Raw genomic sequence first — 18,535 nt, 5'->3', positions numbered from 1 at the left:
CCTGGCTTTGAGTATGCTATGCACTGCGGTCATATCTGGATTATTGATTCACATTATTGCTAAGCATTTAGCAGCTTCCGTGAGAAGGCAGATCACATATAATGGAGCAAGCGATTCCATTTCATGTTGAAATGCCAATTGAGTGCAGTTATCGATTTTCCACCTTGAATTATCTAGTGCATAAAAAAAATGCTGCATGCAATAAGAATTTCTAGCCCAAGGATTCTTCCTGAGCTGTATATGATTATATATATATTTTAAGGTTGTACAACTAAATAGAGTCTTAGAGTCTTACAGCACGGAAACAGGCCCTCTAGCCCAACTCGTCCATGCTGACTGTGTTGCCCAGCGAGCTAGTCCCATCTGCCAGTGTTTGGCCCATAGCCCTCTAAACCTCCCCTATCCATTTACTTATCTAGATGGCTTTTAAATGCTGCTAATGTGCCCGCCTCAACCACTATTTCTGGCTGCTCATTCTGAATACGCACCAGCCTTTGTGTGAAGAAGCCGCCCCTGATGTCCCTTTTAAATCTCTCGTCTCTGATCTTAAACCTATCCTCTTTGTTTTTAGGACCTTCTCCCTGGGAAAAAGACTATGTGCTTTCACTCTGTCTATGCCCCTCATGATCTTATACACCTCTATCAGGTCACCCCTCAATCTCCTACGTTCCAGGGAATAAAGTCCTAGTCTATGCAACCTCTCCTTGTAACTCAGGCCCCCAAGTCCAGGCAACTTCCTGGTAAATCTTTTCTGCACTCTTTCTAGTTTAATAACATCTTTTCTACAACAGGGTAGCCAAAATTGTACACAATACTCCAAGTGAGGCCTCACCAACATCTTATAGAACTGCAACATAACTCTCCAACTCCTATACTCAGTACCCTGACTGATGAAGGCCAACGTGCCAAATGCCTTCTTCACCACCCTGTCTACCTGAGATGCTGCTTTCAGCAAACTATGCACTTGCACTCCCAGGTCCCTCTGTTCTATAACACTCCCCAGGGCCCTACCATTCACTTTACAAGTCCTACCCTGGTTTGATCCCCCAAAATGCAATACCTCACATTTATCAGGATTGAAAGCCACTTGCCAATCCTCAGCCCACATACCCAGCTGATCAAGATCCCCTTGTAATTTTTCATAACCTTCTAATGCCATAACGCCAGCTATTTTAGCATCATCCACTAACTTACTATCAATGCCTTTACATCCAAATCGTTTATATAAATTACAAACAACAAAGGTCCCAGCACTGACCCCTTGTGGCACACGACTAAACACAGGCCTCCAGTCTGAGAAACAACCCTTGACCGTCATCCTCTGCTTCCTAGCACTGAGCCAATCATGAATCCATGAATCTATTAGTACAAAGACAACATATACAGTACATCTTGTTCTATAGGTGCTTGTGGCCTTGGTTACTCTGATCAGGTTTCCCCTTCACATCTGACCTCGGACACAGTTCCTTTATTGGGTACAACAGAGTTAAGGAAGGTGCAAGAGCCACTCAACAGGAACCGGGACATTTATCTTAGCCAAGGATGCGATGGTGATTCAAGGATCTTCAGCCCTGACTCATCCATGGTTGATCCTGCTGCGTTGAATGTGGTATCAGTCCAGCCAAGTAATCATTATTTCCTGAAAATTGGGAGCTGATTACCTCTTCAAAGGGCTAATTTCTTAACATGTCACTGCCAAAGGCATCATGTAAACAGCTGCATTAGGTGTCCTTGAATTAGGAACAATCCAACAAGAGCTGAATTCGTCTTTCTTAATCTCCAAGCAGGGAGCTGCTCATCAATGATAAATTGGTAAATTGGTTTATTATTGTTACATGTACCGAGGTACAGTGAAAATCTTTGTTTTGCATGCCATCCATACGGATCATTTCATCATATCAGTGCATTGAGGTAGTACAAGGGAAAAGCAATAACAGAATGCAGGTTAAAATGTTACAGTTACAAAGTGCAGTGTAGGTAGACAATAAGGTGCAAGGCCATGACGAGATAGATTATGAGGTCAAGAGTCCATCTTATTGTAATAGGGAACCATTCAATAGTCTTATAACAGTGGGATAGAAGCTGTCCTTGAGCCTGGAGGTACTTGCTTTCGGGCTTTTATTTGGCTTTTGGAGAGCCTTTCTGAAGGAGAGCCAGTTGAAGTTAAAGTTGAATGCTCTCTTATTCCAGGCCACATTTAGGGCTTACCGATGCCACATTCATACAGATTGCCAGCTTCACCTAAAGCCCTCAGTCAGATGGCTCTCTTACGGATGCTCTAGGATTCTGTATTTGATCAGCTGATCATTAGTTACTCACCTTCCCAAATTATTCACCAATGGGGCAACCAGTAGGGACCCAAAGAATCCTCCAAGTGGATACATGGAGACAGTGAGAGACCACAACAGAGTCTGGAAACTACTGTCCATATACTTCCCGTATCGATCAAAGTAAGACTGGTTGTAAAACCTCTGCATGTACTGTAAAACAAGATATCATCAAGGTACAAAGAACATTCAGACCATTCAACTTCACTAAACACAGGAGTGAGCTGTTGCATTTGGTTCTACCTCTAATGAAGTGTTCAGTTGGGGAATAGAATTTTTGGGGTTAGAGGGCAGCTGGAGGTACCATCCTTATCGGAAGAAGACAAATTATTTCCTTTGGAGGAACAGGTGAATTAGGAGCAGACTTTGGTTCTTCAAAACTGCTCCCCCACATAACAAGATCTGAGCTGATCTGGCCGTTGAGACAGAGCGTTCCAAAGACTCACAATCTTCTGAGAGAAACAATTGCCTTGTCTCTGAACTATATAGGTGACTGTTTATTTTTAATCAGTGACCCCTAATTCAAGACACAAGAGATTCTGCAGATGCTGGAATCTGGAGCAACACACACAAAATGCTGGAGGAACTCAGCAGGTCAGGCAGCATCTACGGAGGGAAATAAACAGTCGACGTTTTGGGTCGAGACCCCCCTCTCCACATTCACCTTGCCAGCTCCCCTCAGGATTTTATCTGTGTCAGTCAAGTCCCCTTTCTCTCTTCTAAACTCCAGTAGATACAAGCCTAGAATGTCCAAACCTTCCTTACAATACAAACCATTCATTCCAGGTATTAGTCGAGTAAACCTGCTTCCAACACATTAACCTCCTCCCTTAAATGACCATCTCTGATTGTGTCTTTGTTTTTTTGCACTCAGGTCTTGTTTTTGCACAGTTTTTATCTCTCTCTGTCTCTTCACTGTGTTGTATAATTTACGTATAGTTTACGTTCTGTGTGTTGTCCGTACCTATGTGCCTGTGAGGCTGCTGAAAGCAAGTTTTTCATTGTACCTGTACCTCACCGTACCTGTGCACATGACAATAAGCTTGATTTGACTTGACAATACTGCATATAATAGTCTAGATGTGGTATCACAATGCCCAATATAACTGAAACATAACCTTCCGAGTTTTGTATACAATTCCCCTGGCAATAAATGATAAAATTGTTTGCTTTACTAATTACCTGCTACACCAGCACACCACCAGTACCTCAGAGCTCTGCAATCTCTCACCATTTAGGTGAAATGTTTGTTACTTATTTGAAGTGGGCAATTTTCACATTTTCCAGAATTACACTCCATTTGCCAGGCTTTTGTCCATTTAATTAACCTATTTATATCCCTTTGCATTCTCCTTACAAGCTCTTCACAATTTAATCCTCTCCATCCTTGTAAAAATTGTGTTTAATTTATGCTTTTCTTGTGAACGATGCTATGTGCCTGTGATGCTGCTGCAGGTAAGTCTTTCATTGCAGCTGTGCACACATGTACTTGTGCATATGACAATAAACTCAACTTTGACTTGGTTTTGTCAACAGCAACCGTAACATTTGTTACGTCTTGCCAACCAGAAAAAGACCCATTCTTGCATACTTTCTGTTTCCAGTTAGCCAGCCAATTTTCTATCAATGTCAAAATGTTACGTACAACACCATGAGCTTTTGCCTTCTGTCAGGAACCTTTGATTTGCCTTCTGGAAATCTAAGTACAGTCCATCTACCAGTTCCACTTTATTTACAATAGATGTTACTTCATCAAAGAACACCAATAAATCGGTCCAACATGATTTCCTTCTCACAAAACTCTGCTGATTTTGCCCAACTACCATGAATTTTTCTAAGTTCCCTGCTATAACATCGTCAATAATAGCTTCTAACATTTTTATTATGACAGATATTAAACCAAGTTCTTCAGTTTCCTGCTTTCTCTCTCTCTCCCTTTTTGAAAAGTTTCTGGTCAATGATGCTCTCTGGAGAGTTAGTGGTCGGGGCTTCAATGATTATCATGGAACCTCAAGAGGAAGTGATTAGAGTGAATTCTGAAGATTAGATTTTGGAAAATTTCCTGCACTTGTAGATTTTTTTTCACTTTGATTAAAAAACATCAGCTAGGGCAACAGTTTCACAGTCTCATGATAAAGATAGTGACTCCAATTACTGACTGCTATATCAGTCCTACACTGAGGTATTAATGAAGATTGTGACTTGGATCGTGGGGTTTGTAGCCAGAACAGTTAAGTACACACGCAAGGGTAAGCCTTGGACGATATACAATATGCCGTGTAGTTTTGAGACCTCATCATTATACAGGGATCACATTTCTTTGCCAGCTTTTCATACAATGCCACCTTTGTATCCAAAAGCAAAGTCCTGCAGATGCTGAAAATCTGAAATAAAAACATATAAGTGCTGGAAATGCTCAGTAGATCAGGCAGCATCTGTGGAAAGAGAAACAGAGGTAATGTTCCATTTCAATGGCCTTTCATCAGAATTGGGAAGAGTTTGAAATAAAACAAGATTTAAGTTGCAGAGGAAGGAGGAGAGGCAGAGAGGACCATGGGGACAGGGGACAGAGCAGGAGAAACTGATTGACACAAGTGGTGGTGGTGCCGGCTGAGAGGGGCATAAGGGTAAAGGTAAGTAAAGAACTAACTATGTCTGAGGGAGGTGTAAATAGGAGATGAATACAATCTGAAATACCAGAGGAGGAGACAGATAAACACTGGAAGTGGGAGATAGAAGACCAAAGTGGCTGGTTATCTGAAATCATTGAACGGAAATCTGGAGAAGGTAATATATCAAATGAAAGATGAAGTGTTGTTCCTCGGGCTTTTGTTGAACTCCTTTGGAACAGTGTTGGAGGGCGAAGAGAAAGAGGTCAGGCAATGCTAGGATGCAGAATTGAAGTGACAGTCAACTGGAATCTTAGGGTCACTTTTCCACACTGAACAGGGATGCTCGGAAGAGCAGTCCCCCGGTCGGTGTTCGGTTTCCCCGGTGTCACAGAGACCACATTGTGGGGACTGAATGCAAATTGGAAGAAGTGCGGGCAAATGGCTGCTTCACCCAGAAGAAGTGTTGGGGTCGCTGGATGATAGGAGGGGAGGGAGGTAAAAGAGCCGGTGACGGAGCATTGATGTGAGATGGGGAATGGTGGAGATGGAAAAATGGACGAGAGACTCCCAGAGGGAATAGTTAGTTGGGAATGCTGAAAGGGGCAGAAAGGGAAAGAAGTGTCTGGTGACTGCGTTACAGTGGAGATGTTGGCTGATCCATTCAATGTGGCGGATGCTTGCGATGAAAGTGAGGACAAAGGAAACTCTATCCTTGATCTGAAGTGTGTGTGGCGGGCGGGGGTGGGGGTGGGGGGGTGGAATCGTGCGATTACAGAATGCAGGAGATGAAGCAATCATGGTTGAATGCTCTGGCATTTATGGTGGTGGAGAACCTACAATTGAAGTAGACATTTCCGAAGCACTGATTACAAGGCACTGATTCATCATCAGAACAGATGTGATGGAGGCAGAGAAAAACAGGGAGAATGGTTCAGAGTCCTCACAGGAAGCAGAGGGCGAGAGTGTGGTCACATTAGCTGTGGGAGTCCACGGGCTCGTGGGGGGGACACTGGTCACTAATCTATCCCCCGAGATGGAGGTGACTAAGTCAAGAATGGGAAGGGAAGGATCAGATGGGCAGAGTGGAAATTGGCAGCAAACGGTCCGGTTCCAAGAGTAAGAAGCAGCACCAATACTCTCTTGCCTATATCTTATTGGCCTTGAAGAAGTTTGAACAGCAAAACTCAATGCAACGAGAAAGGTGCATTGTCATAAACCCTTGTTACAATGAGAGAGCATTGCCAAATATTAATTTCACACAAGATGTGCTGCAAGAGATAGTTTTACGACCTGGAAGTCTCATTATCTAACTCAAAGATTTTTATATTTTTTGCACTAACACTGCATGTACTATGAACTTTGAAGGGCAGGTTGTTTGGAAAACATCGTGAGAGATGAGGAGGACTTTGGAATTCAGTTATCCGACATATTCTTCAGTGAATTAGTTCTTTCGCATCGGATGACACTGGGGCATTCACTTGGGATTGGTGTCACTCTTCTGCAGGACCTGCTAGAGCCGTTGATACTCCATGACAGATCAGCACTGGGCCCCACAAGGACTCTGTAACTCACTCAATTCGTAATTTATTGAAAGCATCCATTAGTGGGATTAGTCCATTCGATTTTATGGCCCCATTTATAATATGTCGCCCTGGTAAATTTTGGCTGCTATAAAAAAATATTGGGACAATAGATGGAAGTAGTATAAGGTAATGTCTTTATCATAAAGGGAAATACTTGGTAAAGAAAATGGAAATCAACTAAAACTGCAGGTCCTGGAATCTGAAACAAAAGCAGAAAATACTGGTGGAAAGCAGTCAGTCAAGTAGCATCTGTGGAAAGAGAAACCAGTTAACAGTTCGAATCAGGGACACTTCCTTAGACCTGGGGGAAGAGGGAAAGGGTATGTAATTTTCAGAGAAAACTGGAGGGGAGGAGTGAGGTGCAAGACGAAAGATTGTCAGGTAAAAGTTAAGACAGTTTGGTAAATAATGTGACCGCTTCTCAGTGCAAGATATGGATTTATTAAAAACTAGGATCGGTGGTCTCTGGGGAATGTAAACTTGTGTTCTAATCTAGTTCACTGCTCTTCCTGTGTTTGATTTATGCTATTCCATTGTTGCTGTTTGCTTCAGTTGTCATTAGAACTGTTCGTGGATTGGGTTATCCGGAAGAATGAGATGAAAACATACAAAACATTGTATTTATGGTCAACCAATGAACGGGAGGCAGGGCAGATTGTGTGACTCACAGCAGATAGTCTGTTGTACAATTTATTCAGGAAACAGTCAATTTAAAAAGCAGTGGAATCAGAAACTTCAGGAACTTTTCCCAATAAAAGCAGGATCATTTCTCCAAAACAATGCAGTAAGTAGAAGACAGTCACGCATGAATTAAAAAATTCATCTCATTCACATACAGCATTGTGGTCGCCAAGAATAATTGACAGGGACTTATCCAACCATTTCCACTTTGGCTAACTATAATGTTGTTAGTGTATGCAACCTTTTATAAATTCTGATGCTGAGTTCCTCCAGCATCATTGTGTTTTTCATCTAGATTCTAACATCTGCAGTCCTTTGTTTCTCTTTCATAAATCTACGTGTATTCTTCTAACTCCCCTATCATTAGCCAAGGTCATTTATTTCATTGCACAAGATACCCAGTCTGTTAAGTTCACCTTATACGTTTGTGCACTGTCAGCAATTCTCAAAGTTATCAACTCTACCAATGTAGGTCCATGGGTACACCACCACCTGTAGGTTCCCCTCCAACTCACACACCACGTTAGCTTGGGAATATATTGCATTTCTTCACTCTCGCTGGGTTTAAATCCTGAAACTCCCTGCCCAATGCATCTTCGTCAGAAGGACCACAGTGGTTCAAGGCGGCAAGTCACCACCACCGTCTCAAGGTCCTTTCTAGTCATGCTTACGCCCTGTAACTTAATAAAAGATAGTCTTCATTCAGAACCCAGCAAGCAGTAATGGAAAATATAAAGTCTTTTTATAACTTACCAAACTTGGAGAATTGATAACTGCGACGTTATAGCCATATTGAAAGGAAGATCCAAAAACTGACACAAGAGCAGCCAAAGCCAGGACACTGGTCAAATGCTGTAGTAAAACAGAGTCACCTTACCATTAAATCCTACATTTTGTGACAGAATAATACTAAATGGTAAAAAAAAATTGACAGAAAATATTGGAAGGATTAAAGTAAATTATTTGCATAGATACGTAAATTATTTTAATTATATCAAGTTTATTATCTGAAGTACTGTACCCTACCAATGTTCAAGTTCAAGATCAAGTTTATTGTCATCACAGGCACACATGCACAGAGTAGAAATGCTATGAAAATTAGCTTTTTGCAGCAGTAACACAGTACATTTCAAGACAAGGACAAACATAAGTTAACATAAACTTAAACTAACATAAATTATGCATAACTTACATGTGTGCAAAATGAACTACACACATGCAAGATTGGGGAGGGGCGGGGAGGGGGCAGAAATATAGTCCAAGGCTATGCTAAGAAGTGGAATGGAACAGGTGAAAAGTTTGTATTTCCTGTGTTTTGATAACTCTCTGTTGATTTACTGATGACTGACGTTTAAATATGCAAATGTATTCATTTCATCATCACTGGCATTGCCAGAATTCATTGTTCAAGCGTACTTGTACAGAACCAGAGCAACCAGATAAGAGTCAAACACCTTGGTGGGTTGGAATCAGAGAGCCTGTCATCAAATGGAGTTTTACAACAATCAGGCAGCTTTAAGCTAATTGCTATTGATTACTGATTTATGTAATTAACTGAAGTTAAAGTCTTCAGCTGCAGTCATGGGAGTTGAACTCTTTTCTCTGGATCAATTGAATACTCATCCAGTAACTGAACCATGATGCCACACTACCCTAAGGTACACATTTTTAGCTCATTGCATGCTCCACACATGTCTCTACCATCCTCTTTTATCTAACTCTACAAGTAGCTATCTCGGCTCTCTCAAGTGCTCATCCAGCTTTGCCTTAACTGCATTGACACAAATTAGCTCTGTCCACACTAGACAATGCAGCCCTAAACTAGAAGACAGATAGGGTACAAACAGCAAAGTGGTTGTTATGAATCAGTAATCCACAAGCCTAGATTTATGATCAGGAAGCTTGAGTTCAAATCCCACCATGCCACATGGGGAATTTTAAATTCAGTGGATTAACCAATCTGAGACTAATTTAATTAATTAATGAATCAATCAATCAATCAGTAAGATGGTAATAAAACTTTGGAGTGTTGTAAAAACCTGCCTATTTTCTTCCAAATGCCTAGTCTGGCCTATATGTATAACATGAGACCCCCAGTAGTGAAGTTTTACTCACTCCTTTAAGGGGTAATTAGGGATGAGCAGTAAGTGAGCAATGGTGCACTCTGCCAGTGAATGAATAAATAAGCTATTCTTTCGCTCCATCTTAAAAACAGAGGAAATTAAGTTGAACAATTCCCTACTCATTGAAGTATCTCAAAAATGGAAACTCTTGATTTAATTTATCTGTAATCAGACCCCAGCAATGTTGGATGTTTGAACACACCCTGTCAGTACTGTACATGTACAACTCAAGCTCTGAAGGTTCAATTAAATCTCATTTTAACTAAATAAGTCAGAAAAACCTCTCCCAAAACTGGAAAAAAAAATTGTAAGGTTGACTCATCAGCAAATCCTTCATCATTTTCCTTTGGAAATGCATATTATTTCTTAACACTGAAGTGAGAGCATTCAATTTATTTTTTCCCTGTTAGTTTACCATGATATTCAATGACATCACCACTTATCGTAGAATCGTACAGCACAGAAATAGGCCCTTCAGCCCATCTTGTCCATGCTGACTGTGGTGCCTATCTCCTCTAATCCCATTACCAGCAATAGGCCCATATCCCTCTACACATTTCCTATCCAAGTACCTGTCCAAACACCTTTATTGTATCTGCCTGCACCACCTCCTCTGGCAGCTTGTTCCAGATATCCACCACCCTCTGTGTGGAAATCTTACCCCTCAGATCTCCTTTAAATTTTCCCCCTCTCTTCTTGAATCTGTGTCCTCTAGTTCTAGAATCTCCTGCTCTGGAAAAAAAAGATTCTGACTATCTAGCCTATCTATGCCCCTCATAATTTTATAAATCTTTATAAGGTGATCCCTTAGGTATTGGTATTGGTTTATTATTATCACTTGTACCGAGGTACAGTGAAAAACTTGTCTTGCATACTGAATCTACAGGTCAATTCATTAAACAGTGCAGTTACATTGAGTTAGTACAGAGTGCATTGATGTAGTACAGGTGAAAACAATAACAGTACAGAGTAAAGTGTCACAGCTACAGAGAAAGTGCAGTGCAATAAGGTGCAAGGTCATAACAATGTAGATCATGAGGTCATAGTCCAGCTCATCGTATAAGGAAACCATTCAGTAGTCTTATCACAGTGGGGTAGAAGCTGTCCTTAAGTCTGGTGGTATGTGCCTTAGCCTCCTACATTCCAGAGAGAATAAACTCAGCCTCTCCGCTCCTTATAACAACAACCCTCCATTCCAGGCAACATCCTGATGAATCTCTTCTGCTTTCGCTCTATTGCTACCACATCTTTCCTGCAGTGTGGTGATCAGAACTGTACAGAATAATCTAACTGCGATCTAGCCAATGTTACATACAGCAGCAACAAGACATTCCAACCCTCATACCCAATGCCTCAGCCCACGAAGGCAAGCATACGAAAAGCCTTCCTCACTCCCCTCTCCACCTGGCTTGTCACTTTCAAGGAGCTATGGACTTGCATCCCATCAGGCAGGAGATTCAGGAGCCTGAAGACCCACACCTCAAGGTTCAACAACAGCTTCTTCCCCACTGCCGTCAGGTTCTTGAACCCACCTGAAAAACCTTAATACTACCTCGGACTTGAATTTGTTTCCTCTCTCTCAACTTGCATTAGTCTCATTATGTTTACTTTGTTGCTTATTTAGCACATGTGTTAGTCACATATAATTTATGTTGATTTAAGTTTATGTGAACTTATGTTTGTCCTAGTCCTATAATGCACTGTGCTGCTGCTGCAAAAAGTAACTTTCATGGCATTTATACTCAGTGCACGTGTGCCTTTGACAACAGTAAACTTAAAACTTGAACTTGAACTCTGTGGGGCAAAGGCCACAGTTTAAGGACCCTGTAAAAACCTCTTGGACTTATTGTTAACGGAATTTGTGTAAAAGAATAATTGATATCATGCAGATGTAGTTTAAACCTTGTAAGTAAGTGGAAAGAGATGTCTTGAGCTGTGAATGTGACATATTGTTCCCTGTATTGTATATTTGCAAATTTTATGAAGAAGTTATTTTTTGTAAAGCAACAAAAAAAAACAGCATTTCAAAAAGTGCTTTGTTGGATCTGAGAGCTCCTGTGCTGGTTAACTAGTAGAATGAAACTGATATACGACCACAGCTTCATTCTATCACTCAACTCAAACATCAGGTATTGATCCAAGACTCTCCGGTGTAAGTGGCCCAGTACAATACCTGTTTATGTTTACCAACTGACTCATTAGAGGCCCTTTGTATCTTGAATGGAACGGTGTACAATATTCTTTCTGCACTTACTCAAAACAGTCAAATCTCTAACATGCTCTGGCTCTGATGAAGGGACGTCGACCTGAAACATTATCTCCACTTCTATCTCCACAGATGCTGCCTGACCTGCTAAGTGTTTCCAGCGTATTCTGCTTTAACTTCAGATTTCCAGCATCCACAGTGTTTTGCTTTTGTAGTACAGAGGTTCTGTGGGATGCAATACTGATCACAGGTAAGGAATAGAAAAAGCATCCGGCCTTCTCTGAGGAACACGAGGCAGAAAATGACCAGAAGGAAATAGAACTCACCCCTTTCCTCGTCCCAGACTGTTGAAAGGCCTGTGGTTTCTCCATTATTTCTTGATTCTGTAGCAATCCTGATATTAACTGTCTTGAGAGTTGGTACCTTGCACTTTGAACATGTTATCTAGAAGACCGCATTATCACCTGCTGATATGTAAAATTGGTTCCAAGCCAGGTATTAGGTGAACATCACAGGTTAATCCAACAATCACAGCTCTGTAAATACTCCTTTCACTGACAACGATTTACATGAAGCAATCTGCATTTCCTAGAGTCATAGAGTTATACAAAATGGAAACAGGCCCTTCGGCCCAACTCGTCCATGCCAACCAAGGTGTCTTCCTGTGTTAGTCCTACTTGCCTGCACTTGGCCCATATCTCTCTGCACCCTTTTAACCATGAATCTGTCCAAATATCTGTTAAATGTAATTGTACCCGCCTCTACCACTTCTTCCCGCAGCTCGTTCCATATATCCACCACACCCTGTGCGAAAGGGTTAACATATGAGGAGCGCTTGATGGCTCTGGGGGGGGGGGGGGGATCTTATTGAAACCTACCGAATACTGAAAGGCCTGGATAGAGCGGACGTGGAGACGATGTTTCCAGTAGTGGGAGAGTCTAGGACCAGAGGCACAGCCTCAGAATAAAGGGACATCCCTTTAGGACAGAGATGAGGAGGAATTTCTTTAGCCAGAGGGTGGTGAATCTGCGGAATTCATTGCCACAGACGACTATGGAGGCCAAGTCATTGGGTATACTTAAAGCGGAGGTTGATTAGTAAGGGAGGGGTCAAAGGAATTCCCAAGGGACGTTGCATTTCTTCAAGAAGGTCCTGAGCACATCCTTGAATCTGTTCTGCCTGGTAACACCTTTCCATGACAGATCTCAGAATAGGATGTGCCTTGTGGGGATCTGGTGTCAGGTATGTGAGCAATAAGCTGGACAGAATACAACTGGGTCCTCAATGCTGGGCACGTTGGTCTGGGACATTGGTGGGTTTATTCTTCCAGTGGATTTGGTACCTGGTTGTCAACTTGTGTGCACTGCAAGCTGCCACAAACAGCAGGAAGTTCGTACCCAGTCGAGTTCTTTTAGTGATGTTAATGAATAAAAATTGTTCGGGACTCTGGGGAGAATTCCCTCACTCTGGGAGAATTTACACATCAAGGGAGAATTCCTCCACTCTCAGGAGAAATCCCACACTTTGGGGAGAAATCCCACAATCTGTGAGAGCAGACGCGGCTTGGATTGATGACTGAATGTGAGAGAAGGCACCAACGGCAGTGTAGCACTTCCTCAGTATCACAACAGACCATTAGCTGAGATTTTTCTGTCCAAGTCCCTGTAGCTGGACATGAATACTCAGCCTTCTGAATCAGAGACGAGAGCTGCCCACTGTGGTGACCAGACAATTAAATAGGAGCTCTATTACTCTCAGGAAAATTATATAAGTAAAGTCCCTACCTTCCACAGCATTACAGGAACCTCTCCTTTTGCTGAGCCTGGACAATATCAATGGGAGTTGTTATTCTCGAGGCACTGGAAGCAACATTATCCACATTTCCACGGATCTGTTTGACCCACTTAGAATGACTGTAAACATTGCATTAATTTAGCAATCCATTAACTGCAGAACACTGTTTACTGACCGTGCTCAAATTTTTCATTGCCTGGTGTAGAACTGATTCTGTGGGAGACCACCAAAGTTCGACTTATAAATAAAATTACAAAATTTGGATGAGTCTCAATGAGACATATCGCAAAAAAGCTCACAATGGGGTTTTTTGAAATAGAGACGGAACATCCTGTCAACTGTGCAAATGTATGAAGGAGCAGGAATGTGCAATTTCACTTTTACCTTGGGACATTGACCTCACTGTTGTTAATGCAAGGACGGTTTGTGCTTTTATCCCCAACACCAGAGGAAGAGACTGCAGCACGTGTCAGTTACAAAACACACCAGTATAGCGTACTTTAAACATGAAGCATGCTGTTTTCCCTGTGTCTATGTATATCTATGTCGTAAATTGGTAAATTGGTTTATTAGTGACAAATGTACCAAGGTACAGTGAAAAACTTGTCTTGCATACTGTTCATACAGATCAATTCATTACACAGTGCATTGAGGTAGTACAGGGTAAAAACAATAACAGAATGCAGAATAAAGTGTTGCAGTACAGAGAAAGTGCAGTACAGGTACACAGTTAGATGCAAGGTCATAACCAGGTAGATTGTGAGGTCAAGAGTACACCTTATCATACTAGGGAGCCATTCAATAGTCTTATAACAGCGGGATAGAAGCTGTCCTTGAGCCTAGTGGTACATGCTTTCAGGCTCTTTTATCTTCTGTCGGATGGGAGAGGGGAGAAGAGAGAATGTCCAGGGTGGGTGGGATCTTTGATTTTGCTGGCTGCTTTACCGAGGCAGCGAGAAGTCCACGAAAGGGAGGCTGGTTTCCGTGATGCGCTGAGCTGTGTCCACAACTCTCTGCAGTTTCTTTCGGTCATGGGCAGTGTGATCCTATTGGGCAGCAAAGTCACGCGCTGTGGCTGCCTATCAAACAATGTGACATCTTCATAGGCATTCAGTTTAAGACTGAACAGATGAATACTAAATGTGCTGTCTTATAAATTAGCCTTTACCTCTATGGATATATATCTGCTGTGGCACATTGAATCGCAACAACCAAGACAGCTCTTGAAAATTCTTTGACAACACCAATGCAGCAACCTCCGAGGACAAGAACTACAGGCGTAGGGGAACACCACCTCCACAGGTTCTCTTCTGAATCGCACACCACCCTGACTTGGAAAGGTATTGTAGTTCCTTCAGCCTCACTGGGTCTAAACCCAACTCCCTATCCAACAGCACTGTGTGATCACCTTCACCAGAAGGCCTGCAGTAGTCCAAGAAAGTGGCTCACCGCCAGTTTCTCGAGAGTAATTAAGGATGGGCAATAAACGCCTGGCCTGTTGATGAGAAAGAACATCTCCAGAAGCACCCAGGTCAGAATTGTGTGTGATCTGGAGAGGAACTTGGAACTGCTGATGTTCCCGTTACTGACACTTTTGTCCTTGGTTACAGGTCTCACAGCAGGGAGGCGGGTCAGAGAAGTGGACGTCGGGGGTAGGGGCTGTGACCGAAATGATGTGGGTATTGAAATAACGTGCTATTGAAATGACGTGGAACATCTGGCCCGTGGGTCGGCGGATAAGTGAATTGAGCAGAGGTACAACAGTTAGACCTCAGTGTCTTCGGATGAGAAAGAACAAAGTTCCCACTTGCCTCCCTGATGTAAGTTTAACATCTGACCCAGTATCAATGTATTTTACAGAAGGGGTCCAAATTCCTGCCTCTTTCTTCTTCTATGGCCAGACGTTTGGTGACCTGTTCTAATACCTCCTTTCATTGATCTATGTCAGATTTTGTTTCTTAACATTCTTATAACATGCCTTGTGATGTTGAACTCTGTTGTTAGAAGAGAGAAGCTGGCGAGAGATTTAGAGTTGATTGGATCTCAAAACCCCTCCATCCTGTACTGACTGACATTAAAGTATGAGGCATGGTTACGAAGGCATGGTCAGGACTAAATGTTGCCAAGGCGTGCCTGACCCTTCGTCCAGGGCTCCTTTGCGTTAATTATACAGAGGATGTGATGTCATCGCCAATGCCAGTATTTATTGTCCATCCCTAACTACCCCTGAACTGAGTGACACTTTTGTTCTTGGTTATAGAGTCATAAAGATGGTTACAAGGTTAAGAGTCACATAGACAGACTGGTTAAGGAACTGTACTTTCCTTCCTGAAGGTCATTTGTGAGCCAGAAAGTATTTTACAAGCATTTGGTAGTTTTGTGGTCACCATTACTGTGACTAAACTTTTCTTCTCAGGAATTCCAATTTTTAAAAAATTACTTGAACCCAAATTCCTCAGCCACCTTGTGGGATTTGAATTCATGCCTCTGGATCAATAGTCCAAACCTCTGGCTGTTAATCCAGTAATTTAACCACTACTGCCATATCCATCTGAGGTCTTCTGAATAAGGATCTAAGCTATTAAATATATTGAAGGATAAAGGAGCAGTCAATCATACTTGACCATAGTACAGCAATGAATCTTCAATCATTTTAATGCCAAGCCTCATAATACAGGGCAGAAAATGCTTGCGTTGCAATGTTAGTACTATTGACTGATTACATTCTATTTGGTTGATAATTTACCTACACACAACTGTAGCAGAGACTTTCTTTGCTCCTTTAACCCTGCACACACCTACCAAACATCCACCAAGTCCTCCTGTTCTTCTCTACACAATTAATTATTCTTACAAGAGCAAAGGAATGGACTGACGGAAGTTTTCATGAAGGACTATGAATGCTAAATTGTGAACCATCGTCAGTTAGACTAAAAGGTCATGAAGTGGAAAGAATGAAAGGAAAGTAAAGTGGTTCACATAGAGGGCATTTGTTGCGGAGATCCTTCTGCAATTTATTTACGTTTGATCCGTAAAAGTTATTTAGCGGTTTGGTTGACAAAGAAAAATATTAAAGTTTAGGAAAGGGTGGGTTTAGGCTCCATGGTGATGTTGGTTGAGGGAATGACTACCTTCCGTAGTACAGGACACCCCTGGGTTATGAATGCCCAACTTACGGACACCCGTACGTACAAACCGTTCCCATAATATTATTAAATTCGAAAGTACGAAATACATACATACACTTGGAGGAGGAGAGGGATCTTGGGGTCCACGTGCATAGATCCCTCAAGGTTGCCGCGCAGGTCGATAGGGTTGTTAAGAAGGTGTATAGTGTGTTGACCTTCATTAGTCAGGGTACTGAGTTCAAGAGCCGCAAGGTAATGTTGCAGCTCCATAGAACTCTGGTTAGGCCACACTTGGAGTATTGTGCTCGTTTCTGGTCGCCTCATTATAGGAAGGACGTGGAAGCTTTAGAGAGGGTGCAGAGGAGATTTACCAGGATGTTGCCTGGATTGGACAGCATGTCTTATGAGGATAGGTTGAGTGAGTGAGGGATTTTCTCTTTGGAGAGAAGGAGGATGAGAGGTGACTTGATAGAGGTGTACAAGATGATAAGAGGCATAGATCGAGTGGACAGTCAGAGACTTTTTCCCAGGGCGAAAATGGCTAACAAGAGGGGGCATAATTTTAAGGTGGTTGGAGGAAGGTATAAGGGCGATGTCAGAGGTAAGTTTGGTGGTGCCAGACTGGCAGATGTTCTGGACTACTGAATATTGGACTAATATCCCAACACACTTTTATTACCCTTTTTTGTTCACGTTACACGATGGGATAATAAATGTGCCAGTGAACCCAGTGAGTTTAAAGGGAGCATGGGACATGGAACCCTGCTGTCTTTAACGGAAGCGTGGAAAACAGGGTCCTGGTGATTTTAAAGGGAACATGGAAAACAGAACCCAGTGAGCCAGATGCCAAACCACTGGGGCTTCAAACAATTGGATACTGGAATATTGGAGGAATACTTTACACCTCAAAACTGTAATAATTAGGTTGCAATGGGAGGTTCATCCTGCATTCTCACAGAAGTATGAGCTTTGGAGTTGCTAACATTGGTTGGATCTGCTCCTGGAGGTATCTTCGCATGATACTTCCCATTGGTCACCCAACACATCCATCATCATGGTGCCCCACCTTCCCACAGCAACAGTAAAGTGAATGGATATCTCATAACCTGGAAGGCCGAGCCTTGAACGTCAGTCAGATGTGGTTTCCCATGTCCAATATTTTCAGAATGAGTGAAGTAAAGTGGTCAAAGTAATAAAAGGATGACAGCTTTTCTATTGTTGGGTTAATTTCTCCAGCGGTGTCCTGGAGATCAATATTTAATTCGGTGGAGACTGTTTTCTTTTGCCATCCCCAGAAAGCTCGGCAAGACCTCAGGGGTGGCACAGTGGCAGAGTTAGTAGATCTGCCACTTCACAGCTCCAGTGACTCAGGTTCAATCCTCATCTCCGGCGTTGTCTGTGTGGAGTTTGCACCTTCTCCCTGTGACTGTGTGGGCCTCCCCCAGGTGCTCAGGTTTCCTCCCACATCCCAACGACGTGCGTGTTGGTAGGTTAGTTGGCCGCTGTAAATTGCCCTTAACGTGTAGGTGAGGGGTAGGATCTGGGGAGGGTTGATGGGAATGTGGGGAGAATGAGATTAATGCAGGATCAGGGTTAATGCAGACTTGGTAGGCCAAAGGACTGCCAACGATCAGTTCAGTGGCTCTTTGATGTGGTGGCAGATCACCCCAGTATTCCTTCAGTAATGAAATATTACTCCAAGGCAATGATGGGAGCTGGGGGGATGGACATGGTGAGGGTTGTGGGGGAGTGGGATAGTTGGATGTGAAATGTAACAGGGCCCAGGAGGGCTCAGGCTCCTGGAGATACCAAAGGATGACTGGGATTGGGAGCTGGAAACTGGAGCATAGCCAGGAACGTGGGCAGTTGTGGCCAGAGGAGGACAGGGTGTAAGGGCTGAAGGGAGGGAGTATCTGTGGGAGAGCAGGGGAGGGGGAGCAAGGAAGAAGCTCAGAGACACTGAGACGTAGTCTTATGTAGTGGGAGACTCTCTCCTTCTCTCCCTCTCCCCCCTCTCCCTCTCCCCCTCGCTCTCTCCCTCCCTCCCTCTCTCCCTCTCATTCTCCCACTGCCATTTTGA

The 18,535-nt window shown here is 42.7% G+C and overlaps 1 protein-coding gene across 6 annotated transcripts in view; it reads right to left on the bottom strand.

The window, feature by feature from the left end:
• The window catches only part of slc2a1a (solute carrier family 2 member 1a), a 38,636-nt gene extending 24,938 nt beyond the window's left edge, over positions 1-13,698 (bottom strand). Inside the window, exons 1-5 of one of the 6 annotated variants that reach the window (XM_052039356.1) lie at positions 13,503-13,698; positions 13,318-13,355; positions 11,859-11,996; positions 7,957-8,055; positions 2,320-2,480 (exon numbers count right to left, since the gene is read on the bottom strand). In XM_052039356.1, coding sequence (XP_051895316.1) covers positions 2,320-2,480; positions 7,957-8,055; positions 11,859-11,903 — 305 coding nt within the window. In that variant the 5' untranslated portion in view covers positions 11,904-11,996; positions 13,318-13,355; positions 13,503-13,698. The other 5 variants (XM_052039354.1, XM_052039357.1, XM_052039358.1 and 2 more) reach the window with 5 other exon arrangements.
• Between the last annotated feature and the right edge of the window lie 4,837 nt (positions 13,699-18,535).

The sequence above is a fragment of the Pristis pectinata genome, chromosome 26, assembly GCF_009764475.1.
Source record: "Pristis pectinata isolate sPriPec2 chromosome 26, sPriPec2.1.pri, whole genome shotgun sequence".
Lineage (NCBI taxonomy): Eukaryota > Metazoa > Chordata > Chondrichthyes > Rhinopristiformes > Pristidae > Pristis > Pristis pectinata.
The sequence above is the reverse complement of the archived record's forward strand: the minus strand, read 5'-3'. Positions and strand labels throughout refer to the sequence as shown.